Genomic DNA, 21522 nt, shown 5'->3' on the forward strand with positions numbered 1-21522 from the left:
AAGAAATATTAATAGTCAAAGGTAAAAGGTATTTTTTTTTTGTTTACGATGTATTTCTTGTATTGTAACTTAGAACATGCCTTAAACGCAGTACAATACTAATTTTCAACTATAAATGGTTCCCTGAGTCTACAAACAAATTTCACCGGACACTTAAGTGTTACTAAGATGAAATGCATTTCAAATCATGCTTCAGATATTATAATTGATTATATGCCTTCGTGCGCTATCCAAAGTCAATTTTACGGGATAATTTAAACAATAGAAAATATTTGCTCAGTACAAATCACGAATACTTGGTACAAATAAAATAAATTATAAATTAGTGTCATATCCAAATGTTTATCTTAATGTTTAATTACTAGTGTATTAAAAAAATCTGGTTGATTTTCAAATATAGTTGTATTTTTTTGTTTGGAAAATAGTATAAAATAGTAACAGACCCAATTACCATGGACGAATAATTTATCTATATAAAAATAGGTAAGATAATACAATCAAGTATTAATGCATGATAATTTATACCAAAGGGTCTAAGTAATAATCAAACGATGAGAGTCAGTAGCTTTGAATGATTCATGTTACTGGGATCCCAGATGACACAACCTCGCAAGTTGCAATGAGTTGTATTTGTAGACAGCCTCCAGCCTGGCAACAGACACACACAGTCTAGACTCAGTGCTAGGGAAGTTGTAGTGTGGGGCTGTAGAACTACCCTGTGTCCATAGTATTGGTCATCTACAAGATGAGTAACGATTTGGGGACAACTGTGTTTGGAGTGTTAGTGGTTTATCTTTTTTTACTACACCGTAAGTAATAGTTACAAGGATAGTTATGGGTTTGTGAGGAATTTAAATGAAGTTGTGACAGTGTAACATTGACTCACAAACTAAAATTTACATAAGATTTAGTTTGCATGAAAATATAAAAAATATTTTTAGAAACACAAATTTAAGGTAAATCATTTAATTGTTAGCCGTAATTTGGACGCACTGCTTTTGAAATGTCGTCAGGCACATGAGGAAGTTACCGTACGTCAGCTAGGGAAATAAAATAAATATTAATCTAAACAGGAAATATCGTAATTAATTTATGTTACTGTATTTCTGTGGAAAAACAATACCAGGATGATAAATTGATTGAGTAGTTGTTACAAAGAACAAATTCAACTTTAACCTTAGAAAGGAATCACTTAAATTCACCAATTCACCAATTCCACGTCAAAAACTTTGTAATAAAAATAAAAATAATAAAACTAATATTTGAAGGAAATAATATGGACGTTTGTATGAGATAAACTCAAAATACCCCCGCCGCAGCAAACCTGCAGACTAAGCGAATTTCCATTTGACTGATTGGATTTACACTGAAATGTCTACTTAAAAATATAACATTTATTCCCGATTTAAATAGAATTAGTTTAACAAGTACTTAGGTATGCTGCATCAGGGAGGGTAAAACTGTTTTTTTTTTTGTAAAATGTTAATAGTTAGTAAGAAATAAAAACATTTTCCAAATTTGATCAAAATATGTTCATAAACAAGCAAACTACATCAGTTTACTCATTCTCCATAAGAATAACACGGGAATTTTAAATTTACAATTTTTTGGAATTTTCTCCGTAACCATTAGGCGCATAATAACGCTTCAATATACTAAATTATTTGTTTTTTGAAGCTCTACAAAATGGTTTGGAAATAAATTGCTAAATTTTATGTTTTTTGGGTCAAATATGGGAAAAACCTTTTTTTACCCCATAAAACCCCCCGTAAACACCCGTTCCCATGGTCCGATCATGCTGGATCGCGAACTCGTTCGAATAAACGTAGGTTTACACGTTTGTACCAAATTTCATCAAAATCGGATCATTTTTGCTCGAGTTATCGTGCTGACGGACACATATATATATATATATATATATATATATAAATATATAAATATATATATATATATATATGAATTTGAACGGATGGTGTTTTTGGCCTCTAGGGACCTCAAAACGAAAAAAAAATCGGTCCCGCGTCCAGGTCTTACCATGAGTACTACGGTAATAGCTTATTCCCTATATGGGAAATTCGCTAAAACTACTGAAGCGACTGGACTCAAATTGGACAAAAATAAAGCTACAGCTCCGAGGATACATATATAACTATTCCCGCTTCTATATTGACCTAGGACTCTTCCCCGCGGGCTTTCAAAGTTCTAAGGTGAGAGTTTCAAAAGTAAATATTGATTGGTCTCCATGGTAACAAAGAACAGACCTAAAACGCAGAACTACTGTCAAATGAGTTTTAATTTCAAATTTTCACACAGCTGGTTCAAACCAAGATGCATGGAGTAAAATACTCGATATTAAATAAAATCTATATTAAAATACTCGAGTAAAATACTCGTAAATTACTCGATACATCTTGGGTTCAAACATCTATCTATCTATATATTAATAGGCAAGCATGTTTCTTTAAAACCTTTTTTCTCAGCTCATGTGCATCGTAGGGAAAATATATGCATACTGTTAGAAAGATATTTTTTTGTAGGTGTGCAGAATCCCTTTATAAATTAAAATACAGCAAAGTGCCACTTTCCCCACTAGTTACACAAATAACTATTGTTGCTGCTTAGTTCAAATAAGCTGTTTACATAAATGAAAACAAACATATAGTGCTGCACCCTGTCGGTAAATCTTATAACTTTTTAATGCTTTTGTATATCATAGAAATAACTTTTTAGTTAAAACAGCTGACTAAATTCTTTAATTCTCTTTAATATGAATACTCATAAGGTTAACATGGGGAACTACAGAGCCACTGGGACGGAGCCCGAAAGGATTTTTGGGTTCAGAATATGCCTATATGTTAATCGGGAATGTAAGCTATCATCATGCAAAATTTCAGCCCAATCCGTCCAGTGGTTTAAGCGAGATTGAACTTCAAACAAACAAACAAACACACAAACTTTCACATTTATAATATTAGTATGATCATTCTAAGTAAACTAAAGGTAAAGAGAATAAATAATTAAAACACTGGATTCATCATAGTCTTGCTCGAATTGAACGAACTATTATAGTATTTTTCCAGGATCATTAGAATACAGAGTTTCCAATTTTGAAAAAAATATCTATATACAAAAGGCAAAGCCCTCACTGACTGACTCACTCATCACTAATTCTCTTACTTACCATTTACCTATGAGGCTGAAATTTGCTACACTGACTCTTTAGGCATTAAATAGGAAAACTAAGTAGTTTTTATTCTGATCAGACTCTCGGGCTCCGTTTCTTTAATTAATGAATCTTAACAGCTGTTTCAATTAAACAAGTTGGTTCTGTTCTACACCGTGTCCCAAAAAAAACTGAACAATTTTAAATAGTTATATAATACGTCCAGGCATACCTAATCTACTTTGAAGGTGATCATATGATAACTGAGCTCATGAAGTTTTGTTCAATATTAATTGTAACTATCAGCTGATTCATTGTTGTCGCTTGATACTTGAAATTTAAAAACATTGCCTTGTCATTAAGCAGGCACCATGAACGCACGAGAGAAAGCGCAATGCTTTGAGTGGTACATTCAAAGTAAGTCAGATATTGCAGTGCAAAGAACATTTAGAAGACGCTATGGTCGACGTCCTCCATCACGGAACAGCATTCGAGCCTGGTATGACAAATTTATGTTAACTGGAAGCTTACAACATTTAAAAGGTAAAGGTAGGCCGAAAATTCAAAATCAATTGATTGAAAACGTGCAACAATTATTTCTTCACGACCCTCGAAAGTCTGCTCGCTGTTTGAGTTAAATTTGTCAAAATTATAAGTTTATAAGACAGAAGTTTCCGATGTCCAAGAATTGAGGCAAAGAATAAATGCAGCCTTTACTAACATTACTGACGAAATGCGCCATAGAGTGTGGGCTGAATTGGACAGCCGAATTGACTATCTTTATGCCAACAATGGTAACCATGTTGAAAATCATTAACACATATGATATCAAACAAAACTTTAAAGACCCTTTAAAGTTTCGTATTTCTCCATAAGATTAACATGGGAAAAAATTGTTATGAAACTCCAGCTGTTGTCAGAAATTAAAAGTGAGAAGAACAAATTTTAATTGTAAACAGTCAAAAGTTTGCTACGAACATTTACATACATGGTTTAAATGAAATATTTACTATTTGATTTTGGGTTGGCGTAAATACCGGGTGTTTCAAAATAACTCACCCGGTTTCAACGCTTTATAACTTTTATACTATTAAACTTACCGCTATAAAATACACATCGAACGAAAAAGCAACTCAAAGAGTTTATGCCTACCAAAGACACATTATTTAATAAAATCGATCCAGCAGAACTGTAGATTTAATTGTACAAAGTTAAAAAGTAATCTCCAACTTTTTTTAACACAATGGAAACACTGGTATTACAATGGAAAAAAGCGAGAGTTCCTGGATAAATTAATTGATGTACTAAAAATAAAACTGAATTAACACGGCCCTTTAAAGTTTCGTATTTCTCCATAAGATTAACATGGGAAAAATTGTTATGAAACTCCAGCTGTTGTCAGAAATTAAAAGTGAGAAGAACAAATTTTAATTGTAAACAGTCTAAAGTTTGCCACGAACATTTACATACATGGTTTAAATGAAATATTTACTATTTGATTTTGGGTTGGCGTAAATACTGGGTGTTTCAAAATAACTCACCCGGTTTCAACGCTTTATAACTTTTATACTATTAAACTTACCGCTATAAAATACACATCGAACGAAAAAGCAACTCAAAGAGTTTATGAATACCAAAGACACATTATTTAATAAAATCGATCCAGCAGAACTGTATATTTAATTGTACAAAGTTAAAAAGTAATCTCCAACTTTTTTTAACACAATGGAAACACTGGTATTACAATGGAAAAAAGCGAGAGTTCCTGGATAAATTGATGTACTAAAAATAAAACTGAATTAACACCGTGCTGCATTTCTTAGTAATCATTGAAAGAGCCTATTTGCAAACTATGGAAACATAGGAAAGTCATTATAGAACACCACTAAAGAGAAGAAATATAAATAATGTTTTTTTTTTTTTATTTATAATTGTTATTATGGACAACCTAATGCGGCTATTTGTAGAAAACACTAAAAAACAAGATCAGGTTTTGAATAATGATAAGATATTTACAAGAAATGTTGATTGTATCTTTCTGTTATGTACATCTTAAGTATTTCCATAATCTTTGAGTTGACTCTTTCAAAGTCATCGGCAATTATTACTGTAATTCGTTTTAAAATTACGCCTGTAATACTTAGTAATTGCTCGAATTCGAGCAACAGGGACACTAGTCTATATAATTAATACGCTACATGAAACTTTGTCGGTTGAACTCCTCCACCATTTCTTAACCGATTTTATCCATTGACGTCTCATTGGAAAGAGCGTGTCGCGTAGATTTGCAAACTGGCCTTAAATTGTTGAAAAAGTCCCTTGGGCTCTGCCCCAGTGGCTTTGAAAGTTCCCATGTTATCCTTATGAAGAACATAATTGTTTACATTTTGATCAGCTGTATAATTTAACTGTTGTTATTTATTTTTCCATTCAATGAAACGCATTGAGTACATTTATTTACTATTTGAGTTTGTGTAAACATAACCCCCAAGATGGATCGTATTAGTATGGTTGTTGTATCTTAAATTTGTGTATTTATCGTTGTTTTGTGTCGCTATGACGGATCGAGTTAGCATGATTGTAACTTAAATTTGTGCATTTATCGTTGTTTTGTCTAGCTATAATTTGTTTATTTGTTGTTTTTCCTTTTAAATGCCTCCGACGCGACGACAACGAAACATAGACAAGAGGCGTAATCGTGATAACGACCGCAGCTACAGAACAGTGGCGCGTAAAGGGCGTTATTATACATCGATGGTAATAGGCTTAAATCATCACAGTCAGCACCTGACCCTGGACAATCTCAACTATTAGGCTACAAATGCGCCCTAACACTACCCCAAAACGACTTTTCGTTCTCAATTGGCCCTCTATCAATGATCTTTATTGCCTGTACAACGAGGCACTTTGAGAAGGAGAAAATCGGCCGGATCGCTTTAGGTTTATCAATAACGAAGATAAATATGATCTGAGTTACACACCGGTAATCTTTGAGTTGACTCTTTTAAACTCATTGTAAATATGACTGTTATTCGTTTTGAAATAACTCCTCTAAAGGCACGTTTACATAAATTCGAGCTCGCATTCCAGTTCTGCTCGCATTCGTGCTCGAACAAGTGTCAACCACAAATTTACTCGCATGCTAGTATTAAATACTGCACGAATATTAGAACAGAAAGAGCATGGATTATAAATATAAAATAATGATGTTACTAAATAATAATGTTTACAAAAATAAACTTACTATTATATAATATTATCAAGTGAAATAATACAGTATAATTTAGTTTCTAAATTAAATGGTAGGATTGAAACCATTTTTAAGGCAAATTCAAAGAATCAACATCGTCTCTTTTGCATACTGACCCCGTTGTAAGGCGCGGGTATAGCTGCTACTAATTTTTATAATGATATTGTCTTTGAAAAAAAAAAACTGAAAAAATATCATCTTATTGTTAACTTATATGATTACCAGCTGAGTTATTTAATAGTAGTTTAGGCTACGATCGCGTAAAGATAGTGTTAGACAAGATTATAAATTTAAGGCGAGTCCCTTAAAAACTTCTACAATTGAAGGGTTCCATTCCATAACGTTGTAAGTGCCAAATAGCAAAATGTTCAGTAGAAGCAAAAATGTAAGAGACCTGTTGTACAACATATACTCAATTTTCAAGTTAAGGAACTATTTTTATAAATGAAAACAACTTTGTTATAACATTAAATGTTTTATTCCCCAGGTGTGAACGGCGTTGGTGTTCTCTTCCCAGACGATGTTCAATCTGTTGCCAACATAATTTACTCACAGCTTCCACCGGTAAAAGTCGGTAAGGTATTAAATAAATAAATTCTATGTTGAATCCCGACACCCTTTAATATTATAAGTATACATGCAAGCTGGACCCTCCCATCCAGCATTAAAGCCACTGTATACAATTGTGGCATTACCTATTATTAAATGTAATGTTTGAAACATAAACGAAGGAGTAGGTGGTGTTCAGCACGAACATAATGAGTGGGATTTTATTAAAATTTGTTTTGCACTGATAAAGGGTAAACGGAACGTCTGGAAATTCATGTAAACATTTGTTCTGGACCAGACAAGTGACTTTGGAGTTGAAACTCAGATAATGAGTAGTTTAGTAACTACCCTTTACAAGCCTAGATAGTAGATTAGCCATGTAGATCTTGACAAAGCAGCACTGACTTGTGTTAGAGAACAAATGTACACATGTTTATGTAAATGTAAACACAACAAAGAATTATAGCATATGTTAAAATCAAACCACGACCTAAACAAAGTACAACAGAAAAAATCAGATGATGGCCACTGATTGAACTAGACATTCCATCCCCATGTTAAATTTGTAGCCAGCTTTTTTTATCAAAATCGTCGTACTTGATGTGAGCCACCTACAGATTGCGCTGATCAAAATTGCTAAATTATGTCAAACTAGCTGTACCCGCGGGCTTTGCCCCGTTTAACTTCATAAGTGAGCTCGTTCGCATGGCTCAATCACGTCCTGGTTGAAGTTCGTTCGCTACGCTCACTCTATTTTAGGTTAGAGCTCGCTCGCTGCGCTCAATTGCCTTCAGGTTAGCTCGTTCGTTACGCTAACTCGCCTCCAGGTTGAAGTTCCACCTACAGATTGCGCTGATCTAAATTGCTAAATTATGTCAAATATACAACCTTTTTTACTAAGCCAAACTTAGGGGATGACTTATGATGATGAGTTCTATTTAACTGTTATGACCCATCAACCTGGTCAGCAACAATAAATAAGGTGTAAAATAGTATTTTAGACACTAGCGCATTCTATGACTGACTCACACAACTACGTTCTTTTTTATAAAAAAAAATTGGCTAGAGCTGGTCCATATACTCGTAGATGGGAAGTCTACTTCAGTATCCAATAAAACAGACAAATTTTAAGTTTACATTTAAGTCGCAATTTGGAAACAACCACTGATCGAATAGGTACAGTATTTTACAGATTTGATTTACTTAGCTAAAGAAGGTTATACAAATAACATTTATCTTATGTTATTGGGAATTAAAACAACTACATGGTTCTGCAGTTCAAATAACTAGGTATTCTTATATCAATATTTTTATCTAAATAGGCTATTATGACCATGCCTTCTTATTATTTACTTTGGCATATGTTTAATGATATTATCATGTTGGCAACACCCTTGTTGTATCGATTGTTGTGTTGGCAACGACTTGTTGTATATTATTGCCCAAGAAGGATGAAGTAGGCTATTTTATGCGTTTTCGTTTTACAAGAAAATGCCTAAATCGCATAAGAGTGTCATATTAAGGAAAATTTCAGAATGCATTCTTAAAAACTGCCTGATATTTGTAGGAAATGAAGAAGAGTAATAAACGCACAAACAGCTTCTTCTGGTAATGTTTTGAGATAGTTGAATGTAGAACACTATCTTGAAAACAATGCTTTTCATAATTATGTTGGGAAGGTCAGCGGTTTATCGGTCTCAATGTTATTCATATGGGGGAAAGTTGGTTTAACTAGGTACCATTTAAGAAAAAAACTATTAGGCCTACGAGGTTGAAACTTTTACCACACACTCTTTATAATATATATGAAAAAGATGTTCTACAACTAAAGTCATAGCTAACAAAACAAAAAATATATAAAAGTTTATTTAAAAAAAAATATTTTTTTTTAAATATTTTTTCCAAACCATAATTTTAATTTGTTTGTCAGAATTCTAGGTCATTTTCATTGCAGCATAGTTATGTATGACAAAAAAAATTTCAAGTGAAGAGGAGTAGGTAACCTAGGTTACGGAAAACCCCATATTTAGTTGAACATGTTAATTTAGCCTACCTTTCTAAAATCCTCCAGGCAAATAGTCCTGTTTCTCTACCTCCACCTCTTCCTTTGACTTATATCTTACTAATATTATAAATGTGAAAGTTTGTGTGTTTGTTTGTTTGTTTGTTTGAAGTTCAATCCCGCATAAACCACTGGACGGATTGGGCTGAAATTTGGCATGATGATAGCTTACATTCCCGATTAACATATAGGCATATTCTTATCTAAAAAATCCTTTCGGGCTCCGCCCCAGTGGCTCTGTAATTCCCCATGTTAACCTTATGAGTATTCATATTTAAAGGGAATTAAAGAATTTAGTCAGCTGTTTCAACTAAAAAAGTTGGTTCTATGATATGGAAAAGCATTAAAAAGTTATAAGATTTACCAACAGGGTGCAGCACTATATATTTTTTGCATTTATGAAGCAGCTAATTTGAACTAAGCAGCAACAAAAAACTGTGATTCGCAATGAGAACTGTCAAAGTAGGATTGTTTACAGTTATGTATATGTTTTTCATTTCATGAATAATTTGTGATATTTTGCGAATTGATAATTTATTTTTCTCCATTGTTTAGGTAAAATGGTAGAACATTATGGCTATGGTAGATGTGTAATACTATAGAATACTGTAAATTTAAAAAAGCAAATTTTATCAAACTGTGTCCTCCACCCATTGCAATCGCAAAGCTTGAGTATAACTGCAATAAGCATTTTATACTTATATTCCAACCCCGTACGAAGGACGGGTACTCTCCTAGTATAATTATATATATTATATATATATATATATATATTAATTATATATAATAATCTCCTTCTGATCCTCTTCTTCTTGTTCTGTTCTTTGGTTTCTTTTTCGGCTTTTAATATCCTCCGTCGATCGATTAATTGTAGGCCTTCAACCATGAACTTCCCAGGATTGATGCCTAACCTTTGGAAAACATTCACCTTGGATATGGATCCTTCATTAAGGCCCGGTTTCCCCAAAATGGTGTAAACTACGTTTATAATAAACTAGTTTATTTTTAAACTCCGTTTAAAATGTGTGTTCGGTTTCTCCAACATTTTACTGGCTTCGTTTAAGATAAACGGCAATTCAAGCGGTTGGCAATCCTGAATGTGTATTTGTAAGGAATCTTCGGTGGGCTTTGGGCTAGTGTTTCCTACAACCACCACAACGCTACGCTACAACTCAGTAGAGCAGACAGCAAAATGCGAATGCAGCTAGAATAACATCACTGTTTAGGGTTATGTTATCAAGTTATTATAAGTTGTTGCCAAATTCAGATTCATTCCATTTATTGAAATGGTAAATTCTGTCCCTTATTTTAGTAGGCTCTCTTGTTCTAGGTAGTAAAGTGTCATAATCTTTATCTTCTACTGCTTCTAAAATGTCTATTAACTCTTCCGCTTGAGTTAAGGGGCAAGTACTGCAATCAAAGTAGCCTAACTTGAAATAAAATCAAATGTAAAAAAAGAACTTAATAAAAACAATAAATTACAATATAAATAAAACTTAACTTATACGCTAGCCCTAAACCAATCATATTTTCGTCCAAATGAATTTGTAGTTGCTTCAATTATTATTGTTTTAACCCCTACGTTTTGTTTTGATTTGAGGTTATGTTACTGTTGTAATTTACTAATTTGAACTCAGTTTATTTTATCCCCGGTAGTTAAACCAATAGTCCAGTGCAATTAGACAAAAAATGACCTTGACCTGGACAAAATTGATAACAGGCTGAAAATTGGTAGAAACGTTCAGAACAATGTCCTGAGTGGCCCACACAAAGTCCCAAGAAATCCCAGTTGGGGAACGGCCGCCATCTTGGAAAAACTGCCGCCATCTTGAAAATTTAGATTTTTTGCTGTATCTTTTGAAGTAATAGTCCGAAAGGCATTATTTATGTCTCAAATTAAGCGTTTTGAATTCATGTATGAGGGTAGTATATAATTAAAGAGTTTAATACGTTCTAAGCATAAAGATTATTTATATTAACCCATAATATATCTATAATAATGATATAAATTTACAAAATATTTACAAAATGATTTTTTTCTCTTTTGTTCTTAATGGACTTGTTAAAGCCATTAACCCCTCTGATATTTGTTGCAATTCACAATGTTTAGTCTTTGGAATTGGTTAAATACCGGGTGAATAAAAAGTCAAGACCCCCCTCTAATATTTTGCTAAGGAAATATAGCCTACAGAAATATCCTTTTGGTGGTCTTGCAATCTTAGTAGGAAGTTTCATTTGATGGTTTTGAAATTTTAAGTGTCCCCCAAAAAGGGGGATTTTTGGGGGCAACTCAAAAATTTTAAACTAAATCCTATTCAAGTGACACCTCATCCTGTAGTGTTTACAAAAACTTAAAGAATGGTGAAAACCAGAGTTCGCTATATCTTCTCTGTCCAAAATGGTAGCCCGTCAAAAGTTTAATGACGATACTGTTACATTATTTTTCTTGTGTAATAAAACGTAATCCCCCCCCTTCTTATTTGTTCCTAAGTAAATATTACAGAGTAATCCTTTTGGTGGTGATACAACCTTAGCAGGAAGTTACATTTTATGATTTTAAAATCTTTGAGTATTCTCCTCTGTCCAAAATGTAAGCCAATATTACAATTACAAACCAATATTACCATTGATTTTCCATAACGTTTGACGGGCAACCATTTTTGATAAAGATGAAAAAGCAAACTCTGGTTTTCACCATTCATAAAGTCTTTGTAAATACATAAAAATTAGATTTCACTTGAAGGGGGTTTACGTTTAAAATTTTTGAATTGTTCCAAAATCCCCCCTTTTTGGGGAACATTTAAAAATTTAAAAATCATAAAATGAAACTCCCTGCTAAGATTGGATGACCGCCAAAAAGGATATCTCTGTATATTCACTTAGAAAATATTAGAGAAGGGGGGTATCGACTTTTTATTCACCTAAATGCTGTAATTTGTTATTTATTTATTTATTCCAACTGCAAGATCACCAATTTACAATGTGGATTCAAGAAGCCTAAGTGAACAGGCATTTTACAGAACACTTAACTAACTTAAATCTATGGCAAGAGCAGAGCAACATCGGTAATATACATCAGGACAGGAAATATAATCTTGACTAGAAAAGCAACAATTTAACAATGAAGTACAAAATAAATTATGAAAAAGCAATTAATAATTTTGTTCGTTCTGATCTGAAAAATAGAGTCATCTAGATATAGTTGCAATAATTGATTAACATTATATTTCAATATTGCATATAAAATTATAATGTAACTACGGTTGGCACATCCGTTTCCAGTGCAGTATCCATGCATCGTGGTACAATTAAGACCATAGGGGCGTTGTACTGTATCCATGTATCAATTTCAACGTGGACTTGGTTTGTCATTCAGTTGGTGGTTAATGAGCCATAGGGTGTCAGCAAGACAAGCATCTACAACTATTTTTGGTTCGGAAATGGCTGTACTGACATCTCCCAACACTACTAAAGATCTCCCAGGCTTAGGCGGATGTGTCACTGGCTGAAAGCCATGGGATAGAAGGACACTTTTTGCTTTTGGGATTGTAGATCGTGGTACAGGAGCATTTGCTTTGACACATTTCGGCTGGTGTTATGCACTCAATGCCACCCATGGCGTGAAGAGTACCATGTCCATCAAGTGTTTTAATGCTGTAATCCGCGTTGTCGAAAACATAATGAACGTAAGCTCCATCATCTATTGAAGGTGATACATTATCAACTATCGAAGTCTCATAATTGACAACCTTCTTGTATGTCGAGCAAACTCCGAGCTACGATAGAATGTCTAACGGCAACTTTGAGCCATACCGTCCGTGAAGGTTGGGGAGCAGGGGCGATGTGAAAGATCGTGGTCGAGCTGCAGCAATAATTGCATGAGCTGTATTAGTTGTCTCCTCTTTAAAGCTTTATCATAGTTAAATAGATATTATATCTATATTTAACCAATTCCAAAGACTAAGCATTGTGGGGTGCAAGAAAATTCAATAGGGTTAATGGCTTAAACAAGTCAATTACGAAAAAAGAGAAAAAGCTTATTTTGAAAATATTTTGTATATTTATATCATTATTATTTTATATGGGGACGCCACTATGTGCATATTTTAACCAAATATGAGTGAAGGATGAGTGTAGGATGAGTGGCGCGATCTTGTAGTCTTGTTAGTGACTAAGGCCGACATGTGTTCCTTAGACACAGATGTTAATTAATAGACCATGCAGCTAGTGGCAACTAAGGGACCTACCATTTATAGTGGAATCCGAACCACATTTTTTTCTTTTAATTAACGAATTGGTCTAATTATCAGGATAGTACTGCGGATAGTCATAGTACTCACTAGTGCGGACGTTACCACACCAGAGAGCATCGCATCCACCTTGCATGCCTATAAATACCCACAATTCGTATAAAAGGGGGGACATAACCATATCTATATCATTATTATAGATATTTTTGAGGTTAATATAAATAATATTTATGCTTAGAACATAATAAACTCTTTAATTATATATTACCCTAATACATGAGGCCAAAACGTTTAATTTGAGACATCAATAAGGTCTTTCGGACAATTACTTCAAAAGATACAGCAAGAAATCTAAATTTCCAAGATGGCGGCAGTTTTTTCAAAATGGCGGCCGTTCCCCAACTGGGATTTCTTGGGACTTTGTGTGGGCCACTCAGGACATTGTTTTGAACATTTCCACCAATTTTCAGCCTGTTATCAATTTTGTCCGGGTCATAACCTAATTGCACTGGACTACAAGTCGAGAGGTGGTTTAGTTTGAACTTAGATTAGTACCTAGTTTAAATTTGGGGAAACACAAATCAAAGTTAAACTAAGTTTAAATCGCCGTTAACTTAAAACTAAATTTAAATGAGTTGGGGAAACCGGGCCTAAAGCAAATTACTGCATCTATGACTCCTAGTTTTAGAGAGTTTGGACTAACAAAGTCAGTTTTAGGGACTCTCCTCCAAATACAGTTGTTAAAACTCTTGTTCGGGTTTTTAGTCTTCCCGTGTAAACATCGTTCGAGAAGTTTTTCATCCGTCAAAATGTCATAATATATTGGTTTGATCTCATTCATCACAGCCATTGGTAAGGATTTTGTGTGCTTGTAAGGTATGTTGGTGTATTTAGATTGATTATATTTACACCATGTATCTTCATCTTCTGGGCATAAATGGTGTTGGGGGTTGTCGTCTGTTGACATTTTATGGAAGTACGTTGCCCAAACTGCATTTTGCATGCTTTGTACATCTTTTAGATTCCTCCTTATGGCTAGGCCATAATATCTTTGGAGATCGTCAATTTCAACATCGGTCAACCGACCTTTGCCACCAATTACTTTTCCATCACGTAGTACTTTTATTTCATCGATAATTTTAAGTTTCTGAGTCTAGTGCCGAGCCTCTTCTGTACGTGCCCGACACATTCTAGTTTTTTTTTTATCTCTACATTTTCACCATAAGGTTTGCTTTCTAGAACTGAAACAAAGCCCTTGGAGTCACCGTCTCCTAAATACCTTGTGTATCGTACACCAAGTTTCGCTTCCGAACGTCCACACAAAAGTTTAGCCCCAGCTACCTCCATCCCGCCACTTGTCCCTTCGTAATTTGCTCCACATACTTTCTTGTGCTGTTCAAGTTCTTCAGGGTCCCTTAGGCCTAGGCCTTGTTGATTTCTGGAGCATGTAATACAAAACTTGGAGAGACAGTGAAAATCTAATACTTTGCCGGTGTCAAAGGACGTGACTGTCATTACGCCATTCCGAGACGAGTGCCCACGCTTCTGCCACGTACCATCAAACGCAGCTGCAATGTCTTTGTTGTTATCATTAATTTCAATTGACTCAATGGCAGCATTACGCATTGATGCCTCACAAACATCAGTAGCAGCTGGCAATATGGTATTATAGTAGTGCTGCAGTCTCGTGTTTGGTGAGGCCAAGTTCATTATCGCAGAAAAGGTTTTTCCTGCCTCTGTTCCCCTACCTATCGATAACTGTTTTGCTATTTAAAGATGTTTGGCTCGATTTGCAGGTAGGCCTATTACATTCAATAATAATCCTATGGCACAAACCATTCTGATAATTTTCATCAATACGCAAATGAATGCAATCCGTATTGGAGCATGTATTACAACTGGTAAATCCTCTAACTAAACTGGATAAGATGGGTACACTTACAACTATATTTACATCATCTACATCATATGTATAGTCTTTAGGAAGTTTGGAGTTCTTAAGTTTCTTCGAACTAGATGATTTTAGGCCTACAGGTTGAGCAGCAGAGGGAGGAGTTTGGCCTGTTTTACATCTTTCAGCACTAGGCCTAGGCTTTGTAAATCTGTTGCCTGTGAATTTTTTACTTGAATTGAATTTCCTGACTCTAGGCATCACTAAACTATAACACTAAGCACTAACAGCTCAAATTCACCACTTTTCAAAACTAAAACACTGATTATCAAATCTAATTCAATGAACTATTGTTGTTGGAAACTTTTGCACATATAAACAACAAAGCAGAACTGAAACAAATAACAGCTGACTCAGTACAGTAAGTAAGCACTAAAACACAACCAGGTTGACCAACCTATAACATTGAAAAGGAAAATTGAAAATACAGAGTATACTATAAAATATGTTTGGATTTTGTGATTGATTTTAATAATGGAAAAAAAACCGGAGATATATTTCTTTAATATTTTTTCTTATGGTAAATAATATTTTTACCTATAGAGTGTTATATATATTTGGAAACAGCATAAAATGGAGAATATTTTACAATAATAAAACAAATTTATTTTTTGATCGAAAAACTGCTGACCTCCCCTTAAATGTACAAAATTTAAGAAAACAAACCTCAGGTATGTTGACCACTATTTGTGCAATTCTTTATCTTAAAGCTGGCAAGACTTTAAAAAGTAACATTTGCTAATCGTATGGATCCATGCATAATTATTTATGCCTGAATTAATTGCAAAATCGGGCCAAGATTGAGAAAATTTCGATTGGTTTAGGTTCATGGTCACGTTCAACCAGAACTGTGGTTACATCAGAGACATTAGCAAGTAAACACAGGAAAAATACCGATACAAAGGATATGTATGTAATGTCCACATGAGTATACATATAAAACTTATTCTTCTAAAAAAATATCAAAATATGTGCATACCTGCCTGTATTACGTAATCAAATCTTTCAAGGAATATAATATTTTTCTTACAGTCACCCCACAAAGTGGGCTTTCTTGCACAGATTATAGTACAGAAAGCCTTACTTTGGCGCACAGTTTGTACTTTGGCGCACACCGGTATTCCAATCAAACAACACAAAACAGCGTGCTTTTAATATGCACGTAATCTGTGTACGCTTGAAAATAAGTTGGCAACACTTAAAAATATTACGACTGGTGTAGCGTTTCTAATTTCGTTCAATGTTTGGATTTAATCTAACCTAAAACGTGTTGCACATTGTTTGAAAGACTAATTGTTTATATAATTTTATAGTGACTGTAGGAAAAATTTAATGTATAAAACGAGTGCAAACTGCCTTTGCTGCACTCGAGAAACTCGTGCTTGGCAAAGTGCTACTTCGCCTACGAGTTATTATAATAACTATTGATAAACAAATTTAAATGTATATTGTAGAATGATGGTATACTATGATATATACCATGGTGGAAGGAAAATCACCATGAATATATACCATGTTATGATACATAAAAAATCTTATTTTCAAATATCATAGCTGACGTACCAATACATCAGGTGTGATATCGTACATCACGGACTTTCCGATGGTAGCAATTGGTTCAATAGTTATATAGAGACCAAGGCCTTAATATTGAGAACACGTTAAAACATCATTGTACTGTACAAAACTTGTTGGAAACATTACAACAACAGTTTACTTGCCAAGTGTTTAATTTTATCAGAAAGAAATTCTTAGGAATGATTAACAAACAGTACTGGAAAAATCTAGATAATGCTATTCTATTACCTTTCTCAGTCTAATCAAATAGTTGTTTAAAATACTGTAGTGCTGCTAAGTTGGCAACTCCTATTGTTAGAAAGTATTTTGTTCTGCTGTGTTGTTTCATCCAGAAAGCTGCCATGTTGAGTAGCAACATAGTTCCTCCAAACAAATAATCCTTTGACAGCAAAATAGAGTAGCAGATTGAATTCAAATTGAAAACGAAAACTATATTTTTATCTTGGTTAACTCTTTCTTCTAGAAGCTCTGTCAGCACAATGTATAAGAAAGGATACACCAGTATGGATAAGGAGGACTTCTTGTCATGTCCAATAAAGACTAAAGCCTCTGCAGCAACAAGGGGTGTATAGGATTTCCTTGAAACTCTGTCAAGGAAATCCACATAATCTCGTAGTTCCCGTACTCTTGTAATCCTTCTCTTTATGGACAGGCCTGTTTAAATTTTAAGTTTATTAATGACTATAAATCGATAACGTCAAACAAATAAACTCTGACAGTACAACTTTTGACTATTGATACAGGGTCAATTCAGTAATCATCGGGACTGATTGGTAACATTACAATTACTTAATACAATTCAAAAAAATGCATCCCTTCTGCTTCGATACACATAGTTCGAACCATTTTGAGTAAAGCCAGCTGGAAGTAGGTTTCCAGAATTCTGTTTAGAGCCTATGTCGTCGCCGCCTCGATGGAGGAAAACCGCTGTGCTTTCAGCTGCCTTTTTACTTGTGGAAATAAGAAAAAGTCAGGTGGAGTCTGATCTAGGCTGTAGGGGGCCTGAGATAACATGGCTACGCCGAATTTCGCTAGTAGCTGCTGCACAACAATCACACCGTGGCACTATACACGGCGCGTTGTCGTGGTCAAGTTGCCAATTCTGCAAGACGGCTGGTCACACGTGTATTACGCGATTTCGTAGGCGGCCCACTACCGGCACGTTTCAGCTGTTGGGATCAGATTTTCCGTACGGCGGACTATGCCGCTAGGGCGGTTTCCTCTCTTAGCCGGTTGATAGCCAATGTCGGAGGGCCTCGGTCCAGCCGTAGAAGGCTGTCAAGGGAAGGCTGTGTTGTGTGTGTAGAGGCTGGTCTTCTGTCCAGTCCGTTCTCTTGTACGGTGCGGAGGAGTGGGCAGACGCTCTCAATAAGGAGGTATATAGGATGCGGCTCTCCCGAGTGCAGCGTCAGGCAACACTAAGAGTTGCATCCGCCTACCGAACAGTGTCCGAACCCGCCATCCTGGTGGTTGCGATGACGGGGAGTCATCCCCGTCAAACTTTTTGCGGCGGAGAGGAAGGCAATTTATCAGCGCAGTGGAGAGGTCCAGGCACGAACAGAGAAAGGCACCCGAACCTACCAGCTGTGGCAGGAGAGCTGGGAACAGGAGACACGGGGACGCTGGACCAGCCGACTGATACAGCAAGTCAAACCTCGGGTTAATCGGCGGTGCGGAGAGGTGGACTTCTACCTCACCTAATTTATGACGGGTCATGGCTTTTTCCGGTCGTACCTGTTCAGGATGGGCAAAGCCGTGTCACCCGATTGCATATACTGCCCAGGCATTCCCGATGACGTGTAACATACCTTTTCCACTGCCAGCGTTGGGAAAGTCCCCAGCTTGGAGGCTCAACAGTTAGTAGAACTGCTGTCGGTGGGCACGGTCATACCGGTGATGACAGAGGGTGAACACAATTGGACCTGTGTGTCACATTACATCCAGGGTATTCTCAGTGCCAAGAAGCTCGACCTTGACCGGGATGCGGCGTAGGTCATAATGTATCTAAATGCCAGAAATGGTGAGTGCCCTGAGGGCTTAGGTCACATGTTGGCCTGACTTGAAGTAATGTGACAAACAATTCCAGGTCTGTGTCCAACAGAGTAGAGGGGGTTTTTTAGTTAGTAGTCTGTGTAAAGTCAGGAGTCTCACACTGGCTACCTGTGTGCGTAAAAGCATTTTCCCTCCTCTCCCTTTAAAAAAAAAACTACAAAAAAACTACCGGCACGTTAAATACAGCATTAGGTCGTTACAGTAGGTACAAACTCCTTGTGAACATACCACATCGATCTTGGTTTTGGATTTGGACATGTAAGCTTTTCCAAGACGTCTAGTGAAATTTCCACCCGCGACAGTTACGAATGTGAACGGTCCCCATGGAGAGGCTGGTCTTCTCACTGAATTGAGCGATGGTTAAATGCCTGTTCGAGTCCAAAACTTCTTTCTCTTTGGCCACCTGAGCCTTGATTTGAGCGGTCGTCGGGTATCTGATGCGGTACCGGTACTCGTTTTATGAGTTCCCAGCCTTCCTTCGTGCCACTCAAAAACTCTTGTGCGGTTTGGCATTATCTCCTTTAGCCTTTTTAATAATGGTCTCTAACGATTTTATGATTTAAAATCAAAAGTTCATAGCATAACATTGCTCGACAGTACGCTACGTGTTTGCATGACGACGCAATGGAAAACACTTAGCACAAAAATCAACCTCACATATCAACGAATGCAGGTGACAGACACTGAACCAACTAAGTGCTCCTGAATAGTGGACCCCTCTATCGAGCCTGACCCGTCCCCCCTTCACCGATTTCTTGAGGCTAAATTGAACCAGTCCCGATACTTATTTAATTGAGGGTTTAGAAGTTCCATCCCCACGTTTAAGTTGTCGCTAATTTTTGAATCAAAAATCATCTTAGGTGGTGTGAGCCATCATAACAGATTGTGCTGATTTAATTTATTCATTTCTGACGAATATATAGAATTAATTACCAAGTCAATCTGATGGAACGACTTATTATGAGCTATCGCAATCAACTACGTCAGCAACAAAACATAAGATAGAAAATATAATTTTAGACATTAGCGTGTTTTGTGACTGGCTCACACAACTATGTTTTGTAATACTGGTAATTATAGTACATAAAGGCAAGAGGGATCATTGTCATAGACACTAGCACTAGCGCTAAGTGTACCATGGCATGCTTCCATCTTTTAAAATTATACTATTTTAAGTCATTACAAGAGGTTCTACCCGCGAATTCACGGGTGTACAGAAGCCACCATTAAATTAATTTAATCAACTTTGACTTAATATTTCATTTAAAGTGCCCAAGTTCGAGAAATTGTCATCTGAAAGGATGTTAAAAGCAGTGGAACCTTCATACACTACGTCCTAAGGTGACCGAGGTGGGTAAGGTTGTACCTGAACACGCCGCTCTCTTTCACGACGTCTTTACTACTTTACTACTTTTCAATAAAATGGCAACCTGTTAAGATTGGTGACAACCTCTTGGAACGAACAACGTACATGGTTTGTAATTAAAATAATAAATATTGCTACTTACCATAATCTAGGATCCCTACAACACCATTTATAAGGCAAAGTCCAAATGCTATTCTGACAAATTTCAAATCACTTCCCCAGTACAGGGAATATCCAGAAGAAGCTGATAACACAACTTGAGCAAGTGCTATATCTAGTCCCCTCATTATTTAGTCAAATATCAGATAAGAAACATGATAGTTTTGATATAATCAATTTCACTTAACAGTTTGATACTCCAATAAACAAACAATAAATGTTAGAATAAACAAAATAATTTCAAATCAAACAATATGATTAACAGTTTTAATTTCAGTGCCTGATTTTATATCATCTGTAACTTAGTTGACTAGGTTACAAAATAAAAACATACTGTGTAAAATAATAAATATTTTTCTTTTTGACTAAAAATTAATTCAGTTTCTGTTTTTATAAATAAATTAAATAAATTATATAAATACTTATTAAGGTGTTTTAAGGAATTGGTTAGTAATTTGATGATTTTTTTAATTTTTTATTTGAATTATTTATCAGGTTGTATAAACCCACCACTCTCTTCCATACACACTCAAGTCAAATCCTATACGAGTAAGTTTGCTTGCACAATGATATCCTTTGAATTGTTTGAAATATGGGTCGCTGTCAAGGCGCCACCACGTCAAACCGCCACCTCGGTGTTTTGGTCAGAGGTGTCAACCCGCCACCACAAAGAAACCGGGGTGGCGGGTTGACGTGTACGTACAAGTCAACCCGCCACATCGACAACAGTCCACCACCACACATGTATCCGAGGTGGCGGGTTGTCGTGCACACTCGCGTCAATGAGCCACCACGTCAACATGCCACCACGGCAACATGCCACCACGGCAACCCGTCAACACCAGTTTTTATCAGAGATGGCGGGTAGTCGTGAAGCTCCATGTGCGATGTCGGCAACCCGCCACCTCGCACGTAGGCGACAACGTGCCTCCCAGTCAACCCGCCACCACTCTTTTACGAGGTGGTCGGTTGACGTGTACGCTCAGTGTTCGTCGCCGTCAACGCGCCACCTCGCCCATAAGCGACAACTTGCCACCTCGACAAACCGCCACCTTGCACACTTGTCGTCAATCAGTTGGATTTATATTCTGTAGAATTAAATATATTGTACTTTGATTCAGTTAATTTAGAAAAATTTAATT

At 35.8% G+C, this 21522-nt stretch overlaps 1 protein-coding gene across 1 annotated transcript; it reads right to left on the reverse strand.

Moving 5' to 3' along the window:
- Nucleotides 1-16950: 16950 nt before the first annotated feature.
- LOC128985530 (uncharacterized) lies at nucleotides 16951-20583 on the reverse strand. Its single transcript, XM_054405117.1, has 2 exons — nucleotides 20364-20583; nucleotides 16951-17457 (listed from the first exon to the last, which is right to left on the reverse strand). Exons 1-2 carry the CDS (start codon nucleotides 20506-20508, stop codon nucleotides 17042-17044), a joined length of 561 nt encoding a protein of 186 aa, XP_054261092.1. The 5' UTR covers nucleotides 20509-20583; the 3' UTR covers nucleotides 16951-17041.
- Nucleotides 20584-21522: the final 939 nt, after the last annotated feature.

Source organism: Macrosteles quadrilineatus, unplaced genomic scaffold (genome assembly GCF_028750875.1).
Source record: "Macrosteles quadrilineatus isolate MER2022 unplaced genomic scaffold, UCM_ALF_1.0 Scaffold_2__2_contigs__length_208266976, whole genome shotgun sequence".
Taxonomy (NCBI): Eukaryota; Metazoa; Arthropoda; class Insecta; order Hemiptera; family Cicadellidae; genus Macrosteles; species Macrosteles quadrilineatus.

Bases quoted from the DNA above. Each gene is read 5' to 3' on its own strand.
- LOC128985530 (XM_054405117.1), bottom strand. From the start codon at position 20,508: ATGAGGGGACTAGATATAGCACTTGCTCAAGTTGTGTTATCAGCTTCT. The intron at 17,458-20,363 runs GTAAGTAGCAAT...AAATTTAAACAG, and splicing joins TGTAGGGATCCTAGATTATG to GCCTGTCCATAAAGAGAAGG.